At 42.3% G+C, this 27,679-nt stretch overlaps 1 protein-coding gene and 1 long non-coding RNA gene across 3 annotated transcripts in view; one reads left to right on the forward strand and one right to left on the reverse strand.

Moving 5' to 3' along the window:
- Positions 1-27,309, forward strand: part of LOC102445404 (uncharacterized) — a 68,736-nt gene extending 41,427 nt beyond the window's left edge. For both annotated transcript variants that reach the window (XM_075908319.2, XM_025181542.3), the window contains exons 2-4: positions 15,362-15,730; positions 17,011-17,129; positions 23,854-27,309. In XM_075908319.2, the coding sequence (XP_075764434.1) occupies positions 15,362-15,730; positions 17,011-17,129; positions 23,854-23,961 (596 nt within the window). In that variant the 3' untranslated portion in view covers positions 23,962-27,309. The remainder of the gene's footprint in view (positions 1-15,361; positions 15,731-17,010; positions 17,130-23,853) is intronic.
- The window catches only part of LOC149525663 (uncharacterized), a 33,735-nt gene extending 6,314 nt beyond the window's left edge, over positions 1-27,421 (reverse strand). The window contains exons 1-2 of the long non-coding RNA XR_016347786.1: positions 27,294-27,421; positions 6,172-6,343 (exon numbers count right to left, since the gene is read on the reverse strand). This is a non-coding gene — a long non-coding RNA (uncharacterized LOC149525663). The remainder of the gene's footprint in view (positions 1-6,171; positions 6,344-27,293) is intronic.
- Positions 27,422-27,679: the final 258 nt, after the last annotated feature.

The following is a 27,679-nucleotide window of genomic DNA, read 5'->3' on the forward strand; positions in this document are numbered from 1 at the left end:
AATGGTTACTTACCTTCACCATTAAAAATGTACCCCTTATTTCACATCTGATTTTGTCTAGTTTCAGCTTCCAGCCATTGGCTTGGGTTGCACCTTTCTCTGCTAGACTGAAAACCCCATTTCGTAAATATTTGTGCCCCATGTAGGTACTTACAGACTGTAATCTAGTTACCCCTCACCTTGGTCTTCCTTAAGATAAACAGATGAAACTTTTTGACTATCACTATAAGCAGGGCTTGACGAACGGCGGCGAACGGTTATCTAATCATTCAATAATTCTCATGCTTCTTCTCCGAACTCTCTGACATTTATAATCGTTCTTGAACAATACATATGAAATAAAGCCACACAATGTGTAAGTGGATGCTGGATTAGGATCACTGAAAACCCTTGGGAGGTAGGGACTGTCCCTTCTATGTTTAGATATAGCATCCACCATGGGCTGTGTTCTAATAAGCAGTACGTAGTGCAGGGACAGGCAGGATATGGGCCGTGGGCCCGATACAGCCCACCAACCCTTTTAATCTGACCTGTGATCGCCCAGATGAGGCTGGCTCTTTTGCTCAAAATGGCTATCCGCTCCCTCTCATTGCCCCGTGTGTGGGGGGAAGATTTCAAGTGCTGCCCCCATCCCATCCCATTCTGCACCCAACCTCCATCCCAGACCCTGCACCTCCTCCATAGAAAAGTGTGGCCCTTGACCGTTTACCAAAATCTTGGAGTGCTCCCCTCCTCAGAAATTATTGCCCACCCCTGACCTAGTGAGAACTCTGCACTCTGACACAGCAATGGCCATTACTGCACTTCTAGCTAGGCAGGAGCTTGAACCCAGAGATTTTCCAATTACAGGAATGGTCTTTGATAGATGTTACTTTGGCTCGTATTGTCCTGTCAACATTCCACATGTTGAGATCTCCCTCACAGTGTGGGACTGAAGGTGTCTCCCATAGTACAGTTCCCTCTTCTGCTCTCCTTCCTCCCGCCCCCTGCTCTTCTAAACCTCACGGGGATTTCTCCATAGGAAGAGGGTAGGAAACTGGATGGATTAGGCACAGAAATGTAGGAGGAGTTGGGAGAATGCACATCAATTTCCCCACTTTCACCACAAGCACCATCCCTAACATGAAAGGAGGATCTCTAGTAGGTGATGCCCAAGGAAATGGAAAATAATAGACTGAAGATTACAAGGTCTTGCCAAATTAGACACTATCTGACGCACAATATATTGAGCACAAGGCTGGAGTCAGTAAGGCCCAGATCCTCAAAAGGCATTCAGGGACCTAATTCCCATTGATTTTGATAGGAATTAAGCATTTAAATTCCTTTCAGGAGCTGGACAGTTTAGTATTGCAACAAAAAAAGCTAGTCCTTGATGTCTACACTATACAGTCTCTCACATTTTGCTTACAAATCGGCAGTCACCCCGAAAAGGGTGGAAATTAAGACATAAGAGTTTTCAGTTGAAAGGGTTTATCTGTCCTGTGAGCCTGCACCCTGACAAAGAATCCACTTTCCATAGTATGCTGGTTGATCTTTCAGATCCTAGTTGGTTGAGCACAAAGGCAACAAATTATCGTGTCCTCGGATGAGGTGCTATGTACTTATTATTACCAACAGACTCAGTTACAACCAGCTCTGACACTAACTTACTGGACAAGATCAGGAGTGGAGCTTGGGGCATACACAGCACTTGCTTCCCCACCTCTGCAGAGACAGTTCAAGTTGTATTATTTTTCCAGATTATCTTTTCTGTGTAGGTTCTACTCTCATGCCCCAGGACCACCGTGGCTAGCATTAGTCTCCCTGAACTAAATGGTCAGTGAGCCCCATTGGGGAAGCACAGTCTCCCTCTTTGGGTAGGGCCCTCAGCATAAGGAACCCCGGGGATATATTTGGTTTGGGGCAAATTTCTGATCTCAGTAAAAACAACATGGGCAGGACAATTTCTGCAAGGTAGATCTTCACATGGGTGAACCTTCTCCTTGAACCTCTTATTATTCATTTTTCCCACACAAGGAGCTAATCTGAGCTTATATCAAGAACTTTCCATGAGAACAAGGAATACATAACAAATTTAACTTAACCTGGGCACAATCACATCCCCACTCTGATTGCTTGCAATGGCATTTCAACCCTTTTCATGCTTTTACTGTTCCAAAGGCGGGTCCATATTTCAAACCAAACCTTGCTAAGGTTTAGTTGCAGAGCTGGCCTGAATACATCTGGTGAATTTTCCCCCGCCACAAGAGCAACAGCGTGCTCACACTGATACTGCTGTGAATGCTGTTGGCTTCTCGCTTTAACTTGACATTTTTTCTTATGTTTCTAAACATTGAAAAAAGTGAGAATTAAATAAAAACCACTGGTGAACAAGCCGAAGACTTTTGAGTTGGGGGAGAAATGAGAGGAGGAAAAAACAGCAATGATCTAGACAAGACTAATTTATCAGTATGCCTCAAAAAGGATGTTTATAACCTAGCTTTCAGCTATTCTTTCATCAACCTTAGAAGCGCCCCAAGAGCCAACTTATGCCGACACAAGTCTTCTGGTGTTGGAACGTGTTTATAAAAAGGTGACAGACAGTTTGGAGCATCCAGAATAATTAGTTATGACAACTAGAGCAGTTTTCTCATCTAAACAGTTGAGATTTCAGAGTTCATCTATTAATCTCTAATTTATAGTATAGTGCAAGACAGACCTCATAGAACTCACCTGACATACCATGCTTAGGTCACTCCATTTGAAAATTGGTCACTCCATTTGAAAATTTTACCAAAACAAAATGTGTCCATAGACAGCTAGAGGTGCAGAAAGTGTTCTAAGAGAAGATTGTGCATATTTAATTTTAGACGAGTAATATTAAGCAACATTGTTGAAAGGCAACAAGTCTAAAGTCTGTGGAGGCAGGAAAAGGGAATAAGGGAATTTGTGTGCAGCCATCTTGGTCTTGTTAACAAAAGAGCAAGAGTCAGGCTAAGTCTGTGGCCTGACAACGCGAGAGTGAGGACAATGTTGTCTTCCACAAGTCGATGGGAGTAAACTGTATGCAAGATGTAACAAACATACCAGTCACTATCTAAAGGTACCTGTCAAAGTCATCCACGTAACCATGAGAGACTGTTGTACCATGGCAGTGGGGAAATGGCATGGAATCTCCATGAGAAAACTGATGAGTACATTAGAGAAAGCTTCGACACCATCTCCCACCAAGATTCTATTGATATCTGTATGTACATTGATGCTCTGTTTGGACAGAACACATACCCAGGGAGTGCTTAGCTAGCTCACAAAAATACTGCTGCTGTTTGCACTGTCGACTCCCTGCCTCTCCCCAAGCTGTAAGAGCAACTTTCCAAGACACCACCCTCATCCCGCAGCAACTTACCACCCCACATGGCCTCTACCTCCTGCCCTTGGCTGCACTAGAACAACTTTCTGCTCCATACTCCAGCTGCCATAGAGCAACTTACTGCCCTGCATGGCTACCAACCAGACCCCTTTTCTCATCTACACAGCAACTTACCCTGTATTTCTGCCCTTCCTTCATGCTCCATGTACAGTTGCTGAGAGTTCTCAGAAACATTGGGACCTGAGAACAATTCCTTGCTGCCTAGTGCACCAGATTGACTAACACCTTCATCTTCTTCCACTTCTGCATCAGTAACGTCTTTCTCTGGGAATGTGTTTCTGACTCTGTGTGATGGGACACATCTACATTCTCCTTGGGTGTGGATGTGGGGTCCCTACCCAGGATTACATCCAGTTCTTTATAAAAATAGCATGTTGCGGATGCAGCACCAGACCAGCTATTGGCCTCATTTGTGTTCTGGTATGCTTGATGGAGTTCTTTTGTCTTGGCTCTGTATGGTAGGGAATCTTGCTCATACCCCTTCTCACATAGTGCTCAGGTGACTGTATGTGTATGAGTTCCTGTGGATCACTCAGAGCTGTGATTGGACCAATTCTTTACTCCACACACTGATAAGATCCAAAAGCTCTGCATTGCTCCAAGCAGGAGTGTCTTGAGCAATAACCACCCCTGTTTTCCTGAGCAGATGCCATGAGGACCTCTACACAATGAGCCAGACACTATGAAATTGACTTTTAAAATTCCACGGGTTTGCAGGTAGGAGGTGCACATCTGTTTATCTGTTTACATGGCTGCAGAGCAGCAGAATTCAAAGCGCTAGACAGAGTGGCTAATTGGGCCTTGTGCAAAACATGCTGAAAGTCAATAAACATGACAGAAAAGCCTTAGTGTAAAGTACACACTACATGATTGTCGACAATAAAGGGAGGGGGAAGAGACGAAAGTATCATGTGGAGGTGGAAGTATTTTGTTGCCAAAACTGGGCATGAACATTGCAGTGTGGATGCTCTCCGGATTTTGCTGCCAAAAAGCGGGTTTTGGTGACAAAACTTGCAAGTGTAGAAAAGGCCTATGTAATGAAATAGGAAGTCACTGAGTGAATATCTGAGTCCGGTATTTTTATTTTGAACAGATTTCTGTTTCTTTGGAGTAGGCATGGCAGGGAACAGATCGACACCAAGACCAGGTCTACGCACAAAAGTTAAATCAACCCTGCTACCTTGCTCAGGGGTGTGAAAAATCCACACTCCTGACTGACTTTAAATGACCTAACCCACCCTGTAGGAAGTGCTATGTTAGCGGAAGAATTATTTCTTTCATCAACCCTAACTATTATTTCTTGGCCAGATGGATAAATCACACTGCCAGGAAACCTCCTCCCTCTGCTTCAGTGAATGGCTGTACTTGGAGACACTACAGCAGCACAGCTGCAGCTGCAAGTTTCAAATGTAGACATGCCCCAGTATTCCTCTGTTGTTACTTTAAAACCACATCATCAGTTTGCCGCAGAACTTGCTCTTGGTGTTTTTTACACTTAAGCCTAGAAGGTTAAAAGATTAGATGCGGACTTGAACATATTCAGCAATATATTATATAACACAATCTTCAATAAACCACACATTATACTGTTGATCCAGTGTTTGGTGTTATGTTGAGGCTGCAGGATTTAGATACCGGGGCCCACATTTTCCAGCTTTATTACCAATAGGAAACTAAACCCATGCTTGGGGAACTATAGAAGAGCAGCTTGATTTCCAGGAAAGTTGAATATTTGGCAACTCCCATTTAAGCCAATGGGGGAATTAAGCACATAACGGGATTGGCAGGGGATTAGATGTCCATCATTTTTCAGTGATGTCTCCCAAAATAGACAATGAATTAACCAAGGGTAACATCAGTTTTCATTTAAGATATACTGGATGAAAGGGCCAAACCAGCATAAAGGCAATCTGAAAGCCTTGGTTCTGGGCAGAATTGGATTCCCCTGGTACAGGCACTGTGGGCAGACTGCAGTAAGTCTGCCTCCCAAAACCTCTCCTACCATTGCAAGTCCTGGTGAAGAGACGGTGCTCTGAATGGGGCCACAAAACACAGTGCTGAAGCAGAAGGGCATGCCCTGCCTTGGAGAGCCCCCCCAAAGACAGCCTGATTGTGCCTCAGGCCTCTCCAATCCCCAGCAGACCAGAATCATGAGGACATAAAAAAGGTAGCTTCAAGGTACCTTGGCCCCCTTCTTCAGAGTGGTAAGTTCTGTGCTGGGACTTTTGGAACTGTAGCACATAATCTGCGTACAAACTTGTGAGGAAAAATTCCATATGTACACTTATATTCTATCTGCAAGATGACTGGCTAATTGATCCAGCTTTCCTTGCCACACATACGCCTATGTCTAATGCTAAAGAATTATTTGTCAACACATACACGTTTATCGGCCATTCATCTGTGCTTTATTCTAAGGTCAAGCAAACAATTTATCTCAGGCTCTGTCAGTTTAATTGATCATGGCTTAATCTTACTCCACCACAGGAAACAAAAAAGTAAAAACTCCACAGCACAAACCTCCTGCCCTCCAATGACTCCTGACCACCTAGTTCCAGTGTACCAGATTCTAGCAGATTAAGACCTGCACCAGTACATATCCCAGTGCATTTTATATGCTGAGCTTTTAACTGAACAATTCTGCAATGCAGGTAGAACAGGTACTAGAGAGGGTAGCCATGACTATCAGCTACCAAATTCATACAGTACTGTACAGGTATGTGTGGAATGCAAGCTCAACCTTAAAGCATGAGTGGGCCTACCTTATCATGATCGAACAATGTTGGAATTTGCTTGTAGCTGACACTACAGTCAGCAACTCTGTATATTGTAGACTGTGGAACGCATGTGATGTCTTCCAAGAAGATCTCTGTCATGCTGCAGGCATCAGCCAGGAGCGGATGCTCCAAGTTCAGAGCAGACAATATCCTTTAGCTGGGAAAAGGAACTATGTGTCATGTATTAGGTTGAAATCAAACATGTTTAATTGGACTAACATCCTTTGTTGCTCTAAAACAGTCTAAAATGCAGCAAGAAAATCTTATTTGGTTTCTGCAGTGTGTTTTTGCTTCATCTGCACTTCTTCATAACCAATCATATTAAAACCCTAAGCTCTATAAAAGCCTCTATACTCGGTAGAAAACTTGGCAGCTTTTTTTCTCAAGGGGCTTGTGCAAAGCTTCTCGCTTTTTGGCTCAGAGTTTGTACCTCCTGAGTTTCAGTTTTGAATCAACTCAGACAACACTGCTAGAGTTTGCCCTGTCTTGTGTCAAAATAATGCAAAACGCCACTGGATTTCACATTGATACGTAACCCTGTGTGGCACCTAAAACTTGGCCCCATTTTGCATAAAATCTGAGGCGAGGTAACTCTTACACAGCTCACAATACCAGGATAAGAGATTTGCAGAGCTTTACAGGCACCAAATTCTGGCTGTGGGTACAGGATGACCTGACTCTCACAGTTTCAAAGTGATTGTACCAGTATCTCCACTCCTTGGCCCACACCAGGGCTGTGTCTAGACTGCAGGATTTTTTCGAAAAAAAGTAGCCTTTTTTCAAAAAAACTTCACCTGCGTCTAGACTACAGCCGCGTTCTTTCGAAATTAAATCGAAAGAACACGGCTTTTCTTTCGACGGCGGTACTCCTCATTTCACAAGGAAGAATGCCTTTTTTCGAAAGTGCTCTTTCGAAAAAAGGCGTTCTTGAATGCAAACAGGGCTTTTTCGAAAGAGAGCATCCAGACTGCCCGGGTGCTCTCTTTCGAAAAAGTGGCTTGCTTTTTCGAAAGTACTGCTTGCAGTCTAGACGCTCTTTTTCGAAAAAGCCTCTTTCGAAAGAGGCTTGCAGCCTAGATGTAGCCCAGGAGTGCCCAGTCAGGTCTCTGACTCCAACAATCACCTGTCTCTGGGCAGGGACCAGTGTCCCACTCTCTTCTGACTAGGGATTTCAGGACTATATGGCTTCCTCACTGCACTGTCCTCAGCAAATCATATGCCTGACGGCTAGTACCTTTGCATTGGTTTCTGTCTGAGGACTATGACCAGTTAACAAGTTACCCCCAGGTTTCTCAGCAAAGTAAATTTACACTTAAATTTGTTGTGATACTTTTTACCTTAAAAAAAGCCAGCTATGAAGGGTATTTCTACATGCTTACCAGACATACCAGAAATCAGTGTCTGGGATCCCAATACACTTTCATGGCCTTCAGCAAGGGTAGGATCCCCACAGAACTGAAAGTCCATTTGTTTGCTGAATCAAAAGGCGTATGTGTAAACTCAGACTTCTGTATCAAAAGCCTTTCTTTGTCACTCGATTGCTGGAAAAACCCACTTCGAATTAATATGTACAAGCCATTCCAGAAGGGGGTTCCTCTCTGGTGTTGTTTAAAATCTGAGAAATTCACTTTCACCACTCCCCACTGTTTTTTGTTTTCATAGGAGCTGTGGTTAACCACCTCCATGGAGTAGAAAATAATCATACCCAAACCATTCCACAGACTGAACACTCTTATCCCCTAAAATACAGCACAAGGTTGCAGTTAGTGTTCACACTACACAACCACAGAAAAGAGTGCGGTGGACGGAAGCCAGAGAGAATGTTGTAGGATTTATGAATAGGAGCATCATCCGTATTTTCAAGTGTAGATAATGACAAGCCAGAGGGTTTTAGTCTCCCCATAAGCTCTCTTATCTCTCAGATAAATCCAGAGCTTCCTAAGGAGGCAGGCAGAGAGCTCTGCTGGTATGCAAGCAACTCTCTCCCCCCTCAATACTCCTCTCCCCCAAGATGATGGTCTCTCCTGCTGCTCCTTTCTAGAGCTGTTTTGCCCCCTGCACTCCTTCCACCTCCCAAGTCTTCTTGAATATTGTCTCTCCCTTCTAGAGAGATCTGGGCTTGGGTTGCATAGGCCAAGACCCCTCCCACTCCCAGCAGCCTCTGGGAAGAATGGATAATTGGATCCAGTTGCATGGGGAATTTTAATGTTCCCTGTATGTGAGTGTTCACTCTGGAAAGTTGTATCTCTTGTGTTTCCATTGTGAGTTATCCCCAAAATTGCCAAAATATTCAGGTAACTAGGGTTTACTCAATTTGGGCTCAAAACAAAGCAAGACCCACAGAATTTCATGTTGGTACTTCCAGAAGCCACACAGTCCTGTCTGGCACTACAATAGACAAAGCCCTTGTTAGATATGGTAAGGAGACTACATTAAGGCCACAAGTCAAGTCCACATGGATCCTCCATGTTTTGACACCCCGCCACACTTTCCCCCCATGTGTCTGCTTCCACTCTCTGGCCCCACCTTCAATGAAGTGGGCCCTTTTCAGTTGTTTCAGGCCACATGCAGAACTGGGCAACCAGTTTGGCTCCATTCACATTTCCAAGTTTCTCTTCATATCCATGTGGGCTAGAAACTTAACACAAGAGCCAATATCCTAGCCCCATTATGCACTTTGATGCCTGTAGCTTAATACAACCCTGGCAGCAAGGCAATTTCTATTGGTCACAAACATCTCAAATATAGTCTTTATTTATGAATCACTAATTCAGTTCTAGTAGTGCAGCTAGGCAAGAGTCACAGACTGTAATCTGGGCTTCATGCAGTTCTTGGGCTTTTAATTCACACCTGAAGGTTGTTTATTTAAAAAATAAAAAGCCAGTGAAAGAAAAAGGAAATATAGCCTGGAACCTTCTGCAACGCTTTGCTCTAGTCATCCAGGTAATGTACTGACACTCTACAATAGAGAGAGCACCAACCAATCAGCAATAATTAATTGAACACCAAAATAAATTGCTGTCCATTAAAGTGTTCTTCCAAAATGCATAAATAAGTGAGAAGTGAACTATGAGATTTGTAATTAAATATTGTAACATAAGCTCATATTGATGACTCACTAAAGCTTCCATATTAAACGTCAATGGTTAAAGAATCATAGAATGTAGGACTGGCAGGGCACTCAAGAGGTCATCAAGTCTAGCCCCTTCTCTGAGACAGCACCAAGTAAACCTAGACCATCCCTGCGAGGCGTTTGCCCTACCTGTCCTTCAAGACTTCCAGCGATGGGGGTTCCATAATTCCTTCAGCAGCCTATGCCAATGCCTAGCTATCTTTGTATTTAGAAAGTTTTTCCTAATATTCAACCTAAAAAATACCTTTGCTGAAGTTTAAATCTGTTTCTGCTCATCCTACCACCAGTGGACATGGAGAAATATTGATCACTGTCCTCTTTACAACAGCCTTTAATATATTTGAAGATCTACCAAATCCCCTCTTCAGTTTTCTCCCTCCTCCCTTCCACCCCCATCCCCAAGATGAACCATGCCCTGTTTGTTTAACCTTTCCTCACAGGCCAGCGTGACAAAGTGGTGGGTGTGGGTACCTACTGAATTCTATGAGATCACCTGCACTCCAATCACTCAGATCAAAATCATTTCCTCTCAAGAAAGCTGTTGGGGATAATTTTTCTATTAGACTGGCCAGTTGGACAGGATAAAGAGCAAATTAGCCCATCAGCTCAAGGCTAATAAAGAGGCAGGAAGAAAGTGTCAAGTAAGGGGAGGAAAATTGGGTATGCAGGTTAGTTGAGTCCAGTTACATGGCTGCCTCAGGAGAGGGAGTCCTCTGTTCCTCTCAGGCCACAAGAGAGGCTCAAACAGCACAGTGGTATTATTAATAGACTGTTGCATGGAGATTGTTGTGGAAATGGTGGAGGGAACTTCAAATAAGAAGCATAGAGTGAAGGCACCAGCACTGGAACTTGTGCTGTTTTCGGGGGCAGAGGGTAGAAATGGCGTGCCCTGGGCCAGTTATGTTTTCTAAAACATTTATCATTTTTGTTGCTCTCTTCTACACATTCTCTAATTTGCCTGCACATATGCTCCCAGTATATATACACTCCCAAGGTAAATAAACTAGCCCAAAAATATTGACAATGTCAAGAAAGGAGTGAGACAGAGACCTTCTTTTTATTTTAGAAGATATACCCTGCCCCTGGTCTTGATTTGAGAGTTTCCTTATGTTTTAAAAGGTTTATATGCACAGGTAGACATACATGCAAATGCTCTGCTCTAGATAGCACCTAAAATATACCAGTTGTGGCTCAAGTGGCACAGGAAGTGGCTTGGGCTACCTAGCCATATATGTACTCGGGGCTAGATCGAGTTGTGTTCAGACAGCTAACCAGAGCCACTGCTCAAGCTGCCATGGCTCAAGCAAAGCTAGCATGTGTATATCTACCCAAGCTGGAAATGGCATCTCCCAGCTGCCATGTAGCTGCTCCCTTAGTCAATATGCTTGGATGCTACATTGCATAAGATAGCTGATAAGTGCCTCCTGCTCTCTCTATCTCCTTTCCAACTAACATTATTGGAGTCTTGAGTTGTTTTATTTGTAAAGGGCTTTTTAAAAATCAGCAACACTTCAGGAAAGTGTACACTATACTTGGATGAGACTTCAGTTGTACCAGGACACATCTGAAAGCACACATACACATTGGATAGGGAAGCACATACAGCATTGTCTTCCTGGTGTCAATAATTCAATTTCTCAGATTGCTGGAGAGAATTATGCCACAGGGAAAACGATTACTCATTTTATTTACACTCTTATGATGTCTAAATCTTTAACAAAGCGGATAAGATCTGCAGAAATTGGCAACATTACATGGTCAGATCATGCACCAGTGGAAGTAATATTTGATAGCAGGACTGGTTCCCAAAGATCGCTATACTTGGAGAATGAACTGCTTGCTTCTCCAAGACAAAGATTGTGCTATAGCAATCAATATGGACAATATAAAAAGATACCTTCTCTGGGAGTCAGGTAATGCAGTGTTTAGGGGTTAGTTGATAAGTGGAGTCTGTCAACTGAAAAAAAAGGAAAGAGCTCTAGAAAAAATAGAAGTAGATTTGGAGATTAAAAGGTTATAAGGCATTCATAAAAACACAGGTGCAGAAAACAAACAAACAGTAAACTAATATTTAGGGGGCTGGAACACATGACCTATGAGGAGAGGCTGAGGGGCAGTCTACAGAAGAGAAGAGTAAGGGGGGATTTGATATGAGCCTTCAACTTCCTGAAGGGAGGTTCCAAGAGGATCGAGAAAGGCTGTTCACAGTAGTGACAGATGGCAGAACAAGGAGCAATGGTTTCAAGTTACAGTGGGGGCGGTCTAGTTTGGATAGTAGGAAAAACTATTTCACTAAGAGGGTGGTGAAGTACTGGAATGGGTTACCTAGGGAGGTGGTGGAATCTCCATCCCTTGAGGGTTTTAAGTCTTGGCTTGACAAAGCCCTGGTTGGGTTGATTTAGTTGGGATTGATCTTGCCTTGAGCAGGGAGCTAGACTTGATGACCTCCTGAGGTCTCTTCCAGCTCTATGATTCTATGAATATTAGAGGGAAGTTGACTGTGCTGATGTCAGATGCCAGTGAAAAAATGCTCTTAGAGCAGTGTTTCTTAAACTTTTTAAGACTGAGGAACACCAAACAATCATTTTTTTAATGGGGAACACCAACGATTTTTTTGTTGAGGAAATAAAAAAGAAGGAGGCTTGCCCCTTTAAGGGTGGCCATTCCTCAGGGAAATGTTGTTGGTTGACTCCCCTCCCCCCAAATAAAAAGCCCCCAGGGAAAAGGTGTTGAGGGCAGCCATTTTGAACTCTGTTCTCTGCAGCACACCTCCTACTGCCTCGTGGCACACCCAAACACACTTTAAGAAATGCTACCTTAGAGATACAAAGCAGATTTTTTTATTAAAAAGTAAAGAAAAGTGTTGGGCTATTGATTTGGAAGCTTAAAGGAATTCAAGAACAACACATTATTTCACCAATTAAGAACAATTAGCAAAAGATTGATAAGTTAAGTGTCTATATGTGGCACACTGTGAAAAGGATGTAGGTAGACAAATTACCTCAGAGAAATTGGGTTTGATCTGGAAGAGAAGACTAGCAACCTGGGTTTGTAGCACAATGAAAAAAAAAGGTCTAAGATTATTTCAGTGGTACCTCACACCAGCCAGGTTAAAATATATATAGAGAAAGATTGAATGGGAACAAATGTTGACAAAACTGTGGTCCAAGTGGAGATGTTATGCATATGGGATGGATACATCCAGCCATTAGAATGTATTCAGATACAATCCATAGACAAGTATCAGAGGGGTAGCCATGTTAGTCTGAATCTGCAAAAGTGGCGAGGAGTCCTGTGTCACCTTATCACAAATTGTTGGGTATTTATTGCCAAATGATCATTTAGTAAACCTCCTGGGTTCTCCCAGTGGAAATGATCACACAAATTAGGAAATGAAGAATTATTCTCTTATCTGCTAGCAGCTGCTTGGTAACTAGTAGGGTCTCATCTCGGAAAAAGAAAAATAGTTCATCCATTGAGGAATGGTTAAAAAAAATAAGTTGTGGTTACACAAAAAGTTAACGCACCAATTACTTATGCAGCAAAATAGGCAAAGGACTGTTAAATACTTAAGGTACTTTATTACCTTCTATTCAATACTCAAAGTACATTCAGCTAACCCCTGCCGACAGTACAACTGCCCCCTTTTCTTTTCATATTAACATTTGATAGACACTCTTGGTCTGTTAAATAGAGAAATATATTGTATGGGTGCATCTAGACTGGCAAGATTTTGCGCAAAACTTTTGCGCAAAAACTTGCCAGCTGTCTACACTGGCCGCTTGAATTTGTGGAAGAGCACTGACTTTGTAATGTACAAAATCGGTGCTTCTTGCGCAAATATTTTCACGCTCCCACTCGGGAAAAAGCCCTCTTGTGCAAGAATACTTGCACAAGAGGGCCAGTGTAGACAGGGAAGAACTATTTTGTGCAAAAAAGCCCCGGTGGCTAAAATGGCGATCGGGGCTTTATTGTGCAAAATCGCATCTAGACTGACCATCTGTGCCAATCTAGACGTGCTTTTGCGGAAATACTTTTAACGGAAAAATGTTTCCGTTAAAAGTATTTCCGCAAAATCATGCCAATCTAGATGTATCCATTATGCAAAGATTTTGCTCAATTTAATAAAATCACTAGAAACAACACAGGTGTTGTAATGAAGTTCATTCTGTAATATGGCAAACACCTGGCTAAATAGAATGATCCAACGAGACATTACATTACTGCATAATGGATCTAAACAAAAGATAACAGTTGTAATGATTGTTTTGTTTCTTATTTACATGGCAAGGATCTGTAAACTTGTTAAAACTTCCTAAGCAAATAGGAAAAGAAATGTATGCACTTTGGAAGTTGTGGCAATAGCATGTGAGAAGCTGAATCTGAACTCAACCTTTGAAAAAGCATTTGAGTAATTTAGCTGCATGAATCCTATTGACTTTAAGTGGAGTATGCTACTAAACCATTTACTCATTTGAAACAAACATCAACCGATAGTTCTTCATATAGCACAGGCCCTGTTAAGCTTTGGAAATTCAAGTTGTGGACATTTGAATATCAATTTAGGTACTTGCATGTTAATGCTGATCCATAAGTGTCTAAAAGGGCGTTAGAAGGAGGAGGGAGAAAAATTGTTCTCCTTGGCCTCTGAAGATAGGACAAGAAGGAATGGGTTTAAATTACAGAAAGACAGGTTTAGGTTGGACATTAGGAAAAGCTTCCTAACTGTAAGGATGATTAAACACTGGAATAAATTACCTGGGGGGTTGTGGAATCTCCATCACTGGAAATATTTAAGAGCAGGTTAGATAGACATCGATCAGGAATAATCTAGATGGTGGCTGGTCCTGCCATGAGGGTAGAGGACTGGATTTGATGACCTCTCGAAGCCCCTTCCAGTTATATGAATCTATGCTAAGCTAGACATGGACCTAACTCAACTTTGTGATGAAATAACTAGGCCCCTGAATTGCTTTGAATCATGGCAGCTTATTCAATGTTTTAGGATCTTTATGGTCTTCAAGAAGTCTTCAGTCCTTTTTCTCCCCATGAAAATGCTTCCTTCTCTTGGGATTGTTCAACCTGATGCAATATTTTCATTTTCTAATCAGAAAATATCAATCAGCACTGAACAAAGACTTTGTGACACCAGTGGTAGCTGCGCATGTAAAGTGAGTCTCCGCAATATTAGTGCTGAGTGCTACAACACTGCTCAAAAGGAACAGTATCTCACAAGTAACATGAAAAGAGAAGACAGTGTGGGCGTGTAGATAGTCTCAGGTCGGTGCGCTGAGGAGACATGGGCTCTGTTGCTGGGTGATCTAGAACAAGGGTCACTTCCTTGTCTTTCCCTTCCCCGCTCCCCCCCATCTGTGAAATGGGGGTAACCATACTGAGCACCTCCATAATATGCGCTGAGAAGTCTAGACAGAAAGCGCTAATGAAGGCCCAGGTATTATTACTGGGTGTGTGCAAGCACTGCTCAGCTTTGGGGCTGCCGAGCAAAATATGTTGGATGAGGTACAGTAACTGGGCACTGTTGTGGGGCTTTCCATACAACATGGAAGCTCCCACCTTGCTATCGTCAGGCAATGTCAAAGATGAGAAATGTGCTTGGGGGAACATGAACAATTTAAAAAACAAAACAACCCTCACCTTTCCCCCAAGAAAAGCCCTGTGTGAATTGAAGTCCAGGCCCCTCTCTCCAGAAGAGAAACTGTAGGAATCTCTTATCACCCTCTCCTTACATCCCCTCCCTTCCAATCCGGGATTTTTTTAAAGCAAGCAAAGCACTGAAAAAGTAATGTGCTCCTGCTGAGACAAGCTCAGGAATGATGATGTAACAGCCCCATGAGAGAACACACAGCCTTCTAATTAAGGCTATTTTTAATCTATCAAACAGCCAGATTAGTACCTAATTACATCTGGAGGCAGATGAATCTTAAAGCAAGTAGGACTAATTTGGAAGCAGTAGCTAAAGATCTAGGCGATAAGTAAGGAATGTGGACTAATATAGGATTTGTGTGTTTTTTCCTCCCACAGCCTATATCACAGTCAAGCAATATCCTGCCATAGCCTCTATTAAATATGGCACATCTGCACTTCTTGATTGTATATTTGACTTCCAGTTTCTATCCGAGGCTGAAATTGAAGTCTACTGGAATATTAAACTGTTGAATGATTCTGTGAAGAAAATAACCATGTCTTCAAAGACGTTGCCTTTAGACCAAGGCGCTGCATTATCAAGGGAGGATGGAAAATACAAGCTCACAGGCGACCTTCTAAAAGGTGCAGTTTTCTTGGAAGTGAAGAATCTTCAACCAAGGGATGCTGGTCTGTACACCTGCAAAGTGGCACGCCTGATACCACCTCCATATCTAGAAGGAAGTAGCAATGGAACATACATCTGTGGTAGGATTTTATTATGCCTCATTCTGAAACTTTTCCTTGAACTTCAGCTAAATGTCAGTCTTACAAGGTACAATACTGTATGTCAGTTGCTATTAACAATCCCATATTGCCAACTTACACCCCCTGTCTTGTTCTATAGAAAGAAAACATAGTATGAGAAACCCACATATGCTATATGTTGGCAAATGGTGCTTTTTAAAAATAGCAACTACTTGCCATATTTGTTTAATACTAATGGGTAGTCCTGGGCACCACAGAGTCTCCACTGAAGCTCATCTGATGAAGTGGATTTTGCCCCCGAATGCTCATGATACTGTATATTATTTGTTAGCCTCTAACGTGCTACAAGACCACTCATTGATTTTAGTGTGACAGACGAACATGTCTATCCCTGACACTTTTTAATTTAATGAGCACAATCTTGATCATTAAATACAAGTCAGTTTTCCATCATTTTTTAAAAAACCCTGTAACTTTAATGCTAATGCAAAATGCCACATCAACCTCAGATCTGGAGGTTGAAGTCCCACATATCTATAGAACCAGTACACTCAGGACATCAGCAATTTGCAAGCTTCTTCCATGCATAACAGATGTTTTGGTATAGTACTGCCCTCTAGTGATTAGCCTACAGAATATGAGAGCCTTACTAATTACCTAGCTCAAATTTGGTGTTATGTAAATAGCCAATCTTCAGGTTTCCAATTAAAAATATTCTCCTTTAGCCTGAGTTTGGAAATGATTCCATTCTTAAATGCCTCTACGGTGTATGTAGAACATAACAGAAACTTGCATACACAAAACCATAGTTTCCTTATGCCATCTAAGGCTAATGCCTATTTATAAATGGGTAATCATTCCAGTAAAACATAGATTATATTTATAAAACAAAGATATTCTTAATGTCACACTAGTAAAACCACAGTCTATGAACTGTTGGCTTTCTGTGCCCAATATTAAACATTAAAACAAAAGTAATGTTTTTTAAAGATTAAGACTAGAGTTTCAATACAGTCATAAATTTTAGCTTGTTTCTTATTTTTAGGACCTGGTTTTAGACCATAAACATTTTTCTTTCTAACTTGTAAATTGCTTGATGTTTGTTTTCCCAAATCCTTTTTGGAGTCCCTGCATTTTGACTCTGCAAAATACCCATTTCTCTGAACATGGTTAAAAAAAAAAGTATGACAGGGTAAGCACCTACAGCTCAATGAAACGTATGGGAAGAGTATTGGCATCAAAATCAGGTTTTATTTCAAATTGTAATATCTTACGCTTAGGAACAGAAGATACATTGCAAGACTCCTGCAAGTCGTCAGAAACCAAGTTTGCCATATGCTTGGGGACCCTGGCAGCCTATACTTTTGTGATCATCCTGGCTTCCATAATTTATGTACTGGTAAGCACACCATTTTAATTAACAGATTTCCCAGAATGACATAGCAACATTTTGTTTACAGTGAGGTTCCTGTTTAAACCCAGTTTTGACATAACTACAGTTTTGTGACAAGTTAATTGATTTGTACAAGGTCATGGAAAGTATCCATCAGGAAGGAATTTCTGTTCAGGCCTGTCAAATGCACTCACCATTCTGGTATCAGGGACTGGGCAGCTCTTGACCTGAACCTCTCCCTTTTGAAGTTTGAAAGAACTCTTCGCAAAGACAATTCAGTTCCTGAATGCCTGCATTAGAACTGTGCAACATGTTCGCAGCAAGCCACTGAATTTGGATTAGCTTTCCAAAGAACTAGGGACCAAGTTATCATCTCAGGTCAAACTAACGTGTGGTGTCCTGTGGGTTTTCATGATTTGGGCCCAAAACCAAGGTAAAATGCAGGGATTTGGGGTGAATGCCACTAAGTTTTAGCAGGTTGTATAAACCTGGACCCAAGAAAAATGCAAACAGGAGAAAAACCTACAATACAGCAAAGAAACAAATATAAATCTTTACCTGTCTATCATCGTCTGTATTTATTCAGCCTCCGTTACTGTAGTATGGAAGTTCTCACACGTATTTAACTGTCAACATTGCTGTGAAGCAGGAAAGTACTATAAACCTAATTGTACATATGGGGAATGAAATCACAGAGAGGCTAAATGTAAGTCTACACCCTGTCAGAGGTGTGACTGTAACAATGGGCGGTTGGGTGAAGGTAGGGCTGGGGGTGGCAAGCCCCCAACCGCACCTCCAGCCCCGTCCCTTCTGCTGAGGCCCCGCCCTCTTCCTGCTCTCCACGGGGAGGGGAGGTGAGTGGGCATGAGTTCACCCCAGTCCTGGAGCACCGGGCGAGGGAGGAAGGTATGCTTCATGTGCCCAGCCTTCCCAACCCCAGAGCACCGGGTGTGGGAGGAGGGCATGCTTCATGCGCCCAGCCTCCCCAGCCCCAGAGCACAGGGACAGAAGGCCACACGGCTCCAGTTTCTCTGTCCCGGAGCTTGGGGACAGTGGGCGCTGGGGGCAGCAACATTCCACCTCCAGAATGCCTATAGCTGGTGGTGGAGTGTGGGCGGGGCCATGCCGGGTGGCAGTGAATGCCCATGACTGTAACCACACCAGAGCTCATAGGCGCCAGCTTTTTAATGTGCGCCCCACCAGCTCTGCCCCAGGCCTTCCCCTTCCTCCAAATCCCTACCCCATCTCTTCCCATCTTCACTCCTTTCACAGCTCCTGCATGCTGCAGAATAGCTGATCCATGGCGGGCGGGCCGTGTTGAGGAGGGAGGGGAGCAAATCGGCTGAGTTGCTGGCAGATGGGAGGCACTGAGGAGAGAGAAGGCACTGAAGGGAGCTCTGCCATTGTGTTCTCAGCACCCACCATTTTTTCCCCTGTGGATGCTCCAGGGCTGGAACAGCCACAGAATCAGCACCTATGCTACAGCTAGTTTTAATCTAGCTAGATTGATTACCAATAGGAGTGAAGTTGTGGCAGCATGGACTAAAGCACAGGCTAGTCACCAGCTTACATACCCAGGGTCCTGAGTGGGCTCATACAGCTCATGCTGACAACCGTGCCACTCTAGTTTTATTGCTATCAGTGCTTTGACTATCTAGATTAAAGTAGCTCAGATGCATCCACATGCACTGTAGTATCTTCTCCAGCTGTAACATAGGGACAGCCTTAGTGATTTGACCAACGTCACACAATAAGCCTAGGGTGGAAGAATTAATAGCAAAATATCACAAATGAAACTTGCTCCTTTAGGCTCTCTTTAATAAGAAAATGTTCTGGTCAGAAAGCCAGACCTAGACATCTCTAGCAGATTGCAATACTCTTCCAAAATTTCCAGGGTTTATTTGAACTGCAGCCTCAGAGTGTTTCCCATTATGAATCAGAAGCTGCAAACCTTGTAGTTCCAGGTCCTTTTTCCTTCTTTAGATCAGCCTGCTATAGATTGAAATAAAACACTAGGATATAAACAAAGAAAAAAGTGAGCCCTCAAAGCAATTTAGGAGAGTCATTTTTAGTTTAAGATTTATTACTATGCCACAAGTCACTCACAAAGTTACCAAAGATAATTATGAAAAAAAATCACACTCTGCACCTGCAACCATTTGCAAGATTAAATGTTCATTTAGTAACATTGCTAGTCTTTACTAGCAGAGTACATTGGAAATATTTTTCCTGTTCCTCGTTTCAGCTTAGTTGCACACTACCTTGAAAAGCAGTAATTACTAAGCAAGAAAGCAAACAAGCGAAAAACATCAAGACCAGGTTATATATGGGTATGTGTGAGTTGTCAACCTCTACCCCAAACCCCACTTTGCCTTCTATATTTATAATGGTGCCAAAATATAAATTAAAACCACCTTTTTATATAAAGGGGGTGGTCCACTCAGAGGCTTGCTATGTGAAAGGTTACCAGGACCGAAGTATGAGACCCACTGATCTAGGTAAAAGAAGGGGAAGAGTTTACAACTTTGATCATCCTCCCAGAAATCAAAGTGCTGATGTTTAAGGATTAACAACAAACTCAGATCTGAACTGGGGAGACAGTGTAGTTATCTACTCTTCTGAACTCTTGCTAGAAATAAAAAACATTGTTTTCTTTCTTTTGGCAAGATAGAAATAACATTAGGGAATTCTGCTCTTTCCCCAGAGAAAACTAGAAAACTTCAGTATGTCAAGCAATTTTAAAATCTCCCATCAAAAGCACTTTTGATTAAGGACTGTCTCTATCTGTGTTTGGAAAGTGCTTAACACACTATGGCTGCTATTGCAATCTAAGTCTTAGCTGCCCTTTATACGAAGGGAAAATTTCATAAATAGTTTATAAAGCTTGATGTAATAATAGACATAAGTTTGTGCCCAGCATAAGCATTATGTGCTTCTAGTCATCTAGAACACATTAAATGCTTCTAGATGAGGTTATAGATGATTAGAAGCAACACATTGAGCTGCTGGTTTTTTATACATAGCTAATGAGTTATTTATTAGCCTTTTAGGAGTATAGCTGCATGTGTAAACAAATGATATTGGATAATACTAAGAACAAGCTGCTATAGACAGATAAGATCATAACATAAGAATGGTCAGACTGGGTCAGACCAAAGGTCCATCTAGCTCAGTATCCTGTCTTCCAACAGTGGCCAATGCCAGATATCCCAGAGGGAGTGAACAGAACAGGTAATCATCAAGTGATCCCTCTCCTGTCATCCATTTTCAGCCTGTGACAAACAGGCTAGGGACACCATTCCTAACCATTCTTGTGCAAGTGTTCTTGCGCAAGAGGCCAGTGTAGACAGGCAACATGAATTTCATGCACAAGAAAGCCCGATGGTTAAAATGGCCATAAGAGCTTTCTTGCGCAAGAGAGCGTCTACACTGGCATGGATGCTTTTTGCACAAAAGCATATCTCTGGCGCAAAAGCACATGCCAGTGTAGATGCTCTCTTGCGCAAATACTTTAACGCAAAAACTCTTGCGTTAAAAGTATTTGCGCAAAATCTTGCCAGTGTAGACGTAGCCTTTTGTTTTACATAAGGCACTGATTACCTAGGTTTCATTTTAGCTGCTTTTGTTACAGAACAGGATTTACTAATCGATGTAACCTTAAGTTGGCTTTGTTGGGGAGGACCTAAGTAGATCTTCTCCTTCAACCAGGATCCCACTCAAGCTTCTGTGTATCTCTTGCTAATCTCTGAATCTACTCTGCAACATTTTAATAATTCATTTTTCAACCTTTACTTTTGATCCATACCCAAAATTTAAGGCAGCTGGTGGACAAGAAGAGCTACTAATGAGAAAGGAAAGATAAGCTTTTTGCAAAGCTGCCAGTGAAAATTGAGATGCTGAATTATAATAGTGGAACATTTAGATAGCCAAGAAACTGGGCTTTTGACCACTTATACTGGAGGCTTCAAACAGCCAACTAGTTGTCTTTTTTTAATTCACTTGTGAACTGAAGCTACTCAACATAGGCCTGTGCCTCATATCCAAGCACTCCTGACCTTAGAGACATTTGGATGGAGTCTTTGCAGCCTGGACTCCTCCCTTTCAGCCACTTCATGTTATGCCCAGACTGAGTGCAAGATCTGCATCGTGATTGAAATATACAGGTTTTCATTAATATCCAGTGTGAAACCCAGCTGCAGACAGATATTTTTGATAAATGGAATCCCAAGTTCCAAGTTGAAACATTATTACCTAATAGATCAATTTTAAGTCAGAGGTACTGATGTTTTTATGGCCTCTGTATTCAGAATAATGGGTCTCTAGTCACAGAGACTTCATAATTTGAATAGAGGGCATCTTTTAGATTGACAATGTGATTTATAAATCTTGCATCATGAGTTGAGAATCATTATGTAAATCAGGAATGTTTCTTGAAGTGAAATTGCGGTTGCTTTGATGAATGAGATCTGTGTGTTCTTTGGAGAAATAGATTTAAATTCATAATCCCAGCACATACTTTCATGGGAATAGCATTATGCTAATGAAGCCTATTATCGATTTGTAATCCTACCTAATTAAATTTGAGCAACGGCTCTTCGCATAAAGACATATGTAGTTTAATTTCCTGTGTGCGTGACTCACTGCCATGCCATGGCCTAGGTAGGATCACACAGTGCATCAAATGTAAACAAAAAAGACTCCCACCTGACAATTGCCCCAGTGATGAAAGATAGAAGACATTCTATTTAGGCTCAAAATAACACTTGGTATTATCTCACTGCTTATTATGGATGATGATTGATGTCAGAAATATTGAGTCTTGCAAGGGGTGTTATAGGGCCTGATCAGTCTCATAAGAAGTTGAAGAAATGAAACCCATATTAGTACGAGCAACTGCCTTTCCTTTTGTCTTCCACCTGGCATGAGATATTTTAAAGACCTGGGAATGCATTTTCCCTGGCAGATGGGATGATGGGAAAAGAATACTAGAGCAGGCTACTCAACACACAGCCCCTGGGCCGCAAGATTTGTTTGTGGCCTGCGGAGCAGTTTGGGTTTATGCGGGCTCAACACGCGACTCGCGGGTGGGACCCTTTGAACATGGCCTCCACTGGGAACACGCTCCATAACAGCGAGTCATCTGCCTGGCAGAGTGAGCATTGAAAGACGCAAGCGGACAGGCTGCTGGAACAGATGGGTACAGGGTGTCGGCATTTCTAGCCCTCAGGGAGGAGGTGCTGTGAGTGTCGGAGCGTTGTGGGAAGTGCTGGCTGCTTAGCCTTGTAGGCAGAGCCTGAGAGGTGCTGACTGGCTCACACTGGCCACGTTTGGGTCCAGTGCTGCAGCTTAAGGCTTAATCTTTGTATTCATGCCTGTCAGTGTGAAAGAAGCTATTTGAATATATTTTCTTCTATATTTGCATGTATATACAATCAATCATATACATATACAATCATATACATATATATATATATTTGCATGTATATGCACACACTTAAATTTCAGAGGGGTAGCAGTGTTAGTCTGAATCTGCATCTGACGAAGTGGGTCTTTGCCCACGAAAGCTTATGCTCCTACACTTCAGTTAGTCTATAAGGTGCCACAGGACTCCTCGTCGCTTTCACACTTAAATTGTGACCCTTGGCATGTGCTGTGAGTATCATTGTGGCCCCGGGGGCTTCCAAAGTTGAGTATCCCTGAACTAGAGCAAAGGCATAGGGGAAGGTGGGTGGAGAGGAATTCTATGTTGTGTGTGACTGGCGATGAAGTTACCATTAACTTCTTATAAAATCAAACTAAAGCCTCACTTCTCATCCCTCCTTTTCCTATGAGCTGCTCTTCTCTCCTGTGCTGTTGCTTCCTAACTAGCTGACAAGCCCAGACATTTCAGATCACCCCTAGCAGTATCAATGATTAGGATCATGCTGGGTTATTGTTTTCTCTCTTTCTAGTTGCATCTATTTTTTAAAAAGCAGCAACCTCTCTATAATTAAAATTTCATTTAACTCCTATTTTAAAGACCTCGTTTAGCACCTCTAGAATATGGGCTTGAAATGTGTTCTCAACCTGAAAACTTCCATATTGACCCTGAAAACAGAGAAGGAGGGTTGTAAATCGTGAAGGCATTCCAATGTATTTGAGCTACAAGTTATAGAATGATCCCGTCTGAAGTTTTAGCTTTCTCTCTTGGGCACAAATGGATTGTCACTATTGTTCATTCACATTTTCACAGACCTAAATCCAGCAGTGAAAGTAACTTAAAATTTCTTACAGTCCTGTTGCAACCCAGGTCCCTGCCAGCTCTTTCAATAGCTCCCTGCTGGCTTTTGCTGCAGCTCAGCCAGCTCTTGCCAAAGCTGTGTACCAGAGCGCAACTGCTTACTTTCCCCTCTGGCTAAATCTCTATGAAAGCATGTTCACAGGCTACATTTAAGAAACATATTGACTGTTTTTAAGCAAAGCAGTGCAGCTGGGGACAGTTCTGACTGCAATCCTGCTCACATTGATGCAATAAGGATTTTTGCTATGGGTCTGAATTGGAGCAGAATTAGGTGCAATGGATTTGTTACCGGAAGTTCATTATCTTTACCACTAAAGATGAAAAAGCACACACTGACAAATTAAGAAGTTAGACTAGAAGACAACTCTTATGTGTATGCAAGATGTGCCTTTGCAGCTTTATAGATTACAGGCTTACTGTTTACAGAATGTCTTAATGCTTTCTTTTCAGGTTACAAAAACATCTATCTTCTCACATCCTCCTTCACGGCCAAGCAGAGACTCCATGATATATGTGGATATGAATTTTGCAAAACAAAGCATCAACAGTGAAGACTGAAATCTATGACGCTAAAAATGTTGAAAAGTGACTGTCCCAGCCTTGGCTGAAAAAAATTAAAGAATGATTGGATTTCATATCAAAGCATGATGGGTGCAGAAAATTATATGCTTAAGAATAGCATTAGTGTTTGTTTTTAAAAATTATAGAACTCAGATTTGTTATTATAACCTGCAATTCAAGTTACAGGTAGGTCCTCTCTAGTCTAGCACCTTTTGGTCTGGTGATATCCGTGATCCGGCATGATTTTAGGTAGCCGGATGTCCACTTATGGGTATGGCCAACCTTCCTGTTAAAATTTGTTTACACCCACCAGTCCTGGCTCTCAATGTTCAGTGCTGTTATTTAGCTCTAATTTACCCCTAAATGTCTTCTAGGAGCCCAGTACATAGCAAAAATGTTGGCAATGCTGCTAGACAGTATTAACCTCCCATGATCTAGCAAATTCTTTGGTTTGGCACCAGTCAGGTCCTGAGGGTGCCAGAGTAGAGAGTTTCAACCTGTATTAATTAGTAAAGCACTTAAGCATTCACTTGAGGTTAAGCTAGTGCTTCAGTCCCATTAAGCTTAATGATAAACTATGGTTAGTGGTACATTGTCTTTATTATTCATTTTTAAAGTGCTTTTTAAAAACACTTGTGTTATATTTTAGCCTTTACAAGAAACTGATTCTTTTTTTATGACTACTCATAAAATAGAGATTATAACAACTTGTTGGAAGTTCTTCTGATTTGTTTTTAAAAGCAATCACCAGGCACCCCTGCATTTTGAAGCATTCCGACTGACCACTGAGATGAGTAAAGGATTCCGTCTCATCTGTAACAGGCGAGTCCAGTCTCTCTCCCTGTTGTCTCGGGTTCTCCGGTCAGCCCCTTGGTGATAGCACCCCGAGGCGAGGTAGGGGGGTCCGGGCCCACCCTCTCTCCCGGACCCCAACCCAGGGCCCTGAGGACAGGTGAGCAGAGACCTGTCTCGCTGGTGGGGCGCTTGCTCGAAGCACACCAGCTCGCCGGGTTCACCCGCCCTGGGCTTCTTCCTACCCCCTATCCACTACCCCGGTGGCCTCCACGGGCCTGTTCTACCTCCACCCATCCTTCCTGTGCTGTACCAATCTCTCTCCACCCTTCTCCGCTCGTTCCTGCTTTCTCTACCTCTCCCTTTCCCTCTCACTCTCCGCTCCTCTCCGCTCCCCTCTGCTCTCCCCCCTCTCTGGCTCCACGGGGCTTTTCAAAAAGACCGCGCCGGCGTCTGGCCCTGATGACGTCAGGCACCGTGCCCATTGGCCCCTCCCCCTTCACGCGTCCACGCTCTTCCGCCAGCCACACCCCCGCCGCGCCGCTCGTCAGCTGGGCCGCGGCGGCGGAGCAGGCACCGCAGTTCGTCCCTGCTCCCCGGGTGGTTCCCAGGAGAGTCAGGGCGACCGCGGGTTCGGTGCAGGGCGGGTCGGCGTCAGTGGGAAGGAGGTGGCTCGCCCCGTCACATCATCCAAAAGATGGATGGGCGAGAATGATCCTATGCACTTTCACATCTAAGTGGTTCTGTGGCACTCTTCACGTCAATAGAATTTTTAAGCTTAGTGCTCCGACCATATTCTAGTTTGGCTGTTTGTTTTCTCCATTCCTACAATCCCTTGCACTTTCAATTAGATAGATACAATCTTCTTTACTTCCAATGCTGCTCAGTATTGCTTTGAGCTGCTCCCAGAGATAGTTGTATTTCAGAACTGGGAGTAATAATGAGTGAATATGGGAGAAAAATAATTCCATCAGGAAAGTCTCAACTCCTAAATGTAGAGCCATGAAATGCCATTTCTCCCTTTCACATTAGGCGAGTCTATTAGAAATGAAAACCAGTTCCTACAGTACATCCCTATTACTGTCATATTAAAAAGATTTAGCCAATGTAACCATGAAGTAGAACATTTGGATGAATGAAACTCACTATGTCATAGACTCTCTACAGACAAAGAATTAATATGGGAACAGACTGAGTTATTCGTCTCCTTCTTCATACAATTTGTATTTTTAAAGAGTGTCAGTAGGGAGAAAAACATTCACAAACTTTAAAAATAATCAACCTCTTGATGAAGAGAAGGTATCAGAAGGAGGCAATATGAAATATGGTACATATAGTTGAGAGATGAGGTGGGAAGAAATTTACAAGAGGCCAGTTCATCTCTCTTTCTACTTTGTGTTTCTGAGCTACCTGACTTTCCATAGAAAGGCTTGAAGGATAGCAGATCTCTTGAAATAAGAGTGAGGTTAAAACGTGAGCCACTTGAATCCCTAAAATACTTATATTTAAAGAGTCCACATATCTGTGCAAAGTGGGAAATGATTTTCTGATGCCACGAGAATTTTCAAGATTAAAAAAAAAAGTTCATTCCAAATTGCAACCAAAAGATAAATAAAAAAATCATGATCCAATCATTCAAAAAACCCCCACCCTCCTCAGTAATTTCAAGTAACAAAAATCCCCTAAAATTTGAAACAAAAACATCTTTTCACACGCACACAAAAAATCAAAATTTTTCATATCAGAAGTATCAAATTAAGATATTTAATTTTGAAGCCTATTACAAAAAAATCAGGAGATGAATCAAAACATACCCGTTTCAGTTTTGACAAATCAGAATTTTCCGACAAAACATTTAGCCTGACAGCTCCCAACCAGCTCCAGTTCAAACTGCCTAATGAGGGAGGAGAGGTCATGATTCAAACCTGGGAGAGGACACATACTTTGTTTCAGATGTCTGTTCTGTTTCTTCTCTAAGTCAGTCATCAAAAATGAAGGACAAGGGAGGAGAGAGAGGTGGAAGAAGACAGTGCTTTGAGAAAGTAGTGCTTAATTAAAACAAAAAATGGTTATAGAACAGTATTTTGAGGGAAGAGAGTCGGGTGAAGCAGCTAGTCCTTTCATCCTTAATCACACAGAGATCATCCATGCATTTGCCCAGAAAAGACCCTGTCAGTAGTTAGATAGATTATTTGCACTTTCTCTCAGGGTTTACCCAGGCCTATCTTCATTAAGTGTTCCCTGTAAGCTGAGCACTTGACCGGCCCCCCAGGAGAAATTCAATTGCCACCCAGCTATTTAGCAGAATGCCCTAAACACCCATAGCCTGCAGCATTTGTTTATACTGGTGGTACACTTCTGGACATGCCTTGGTGCACATAATAAAATTATTCTGCACATGAATGCAAAAAATTAGAGGGAACATTGTTTCATTAAATATTTTTCTTGAATGAGATTTCTATTTATTTTCCAAATCGGAAGTACTTGTTAATGCATGTTAAAGATTTCAGATTGATAGCCCTGGAAAATGAACTCACCTCTTAGCCTTTCACTAGATTGGATGAAACAAAGAACAGCAATATAAGATTCCTCTCAGTGCCCTGCAAATGTCACTCATGGCTGCCCGTCGAGGTCACTTAAAGGGTAAACAGCAGTTTGCTCTTCATGCCCACTTTTGTTTAGTCCTTGGGTCATTATCCAAATGCTCCTGCTAAGAACAGTGATACTGCTGGGGTAGGGCAATTTCTGTAAACTACTGAAGTGTTTTAAGTGCATTTAGTGCTTGGGTTATCTGTGCTAACTGCACATGAGAGGCCCATTGGTGGTTTAGTTTGCTTATGTAGGAGGGAGGATATCTGACTGGTATGCTTGATCTTAATCTAATTCCATTTTTCACAGGAACCTAGCAGCCTTCAAAAGATGA

The sequence above is a fragment of the Pelodiscus sinensis genome, chromosome 1 (assembly GCF_052426305.1).
Source record: "Pelodiscus sinensis isolate ZL-2025 chromosome 1, ASM5242630v1, whole genome shotgun sequence".
Taxonomy (NCBI): domain Eukaryota; kingdom Metazoa; phylum Chordata; order Testudines; family Trionychidae; genus Pelodiscus; species Pelodiscus sinensis.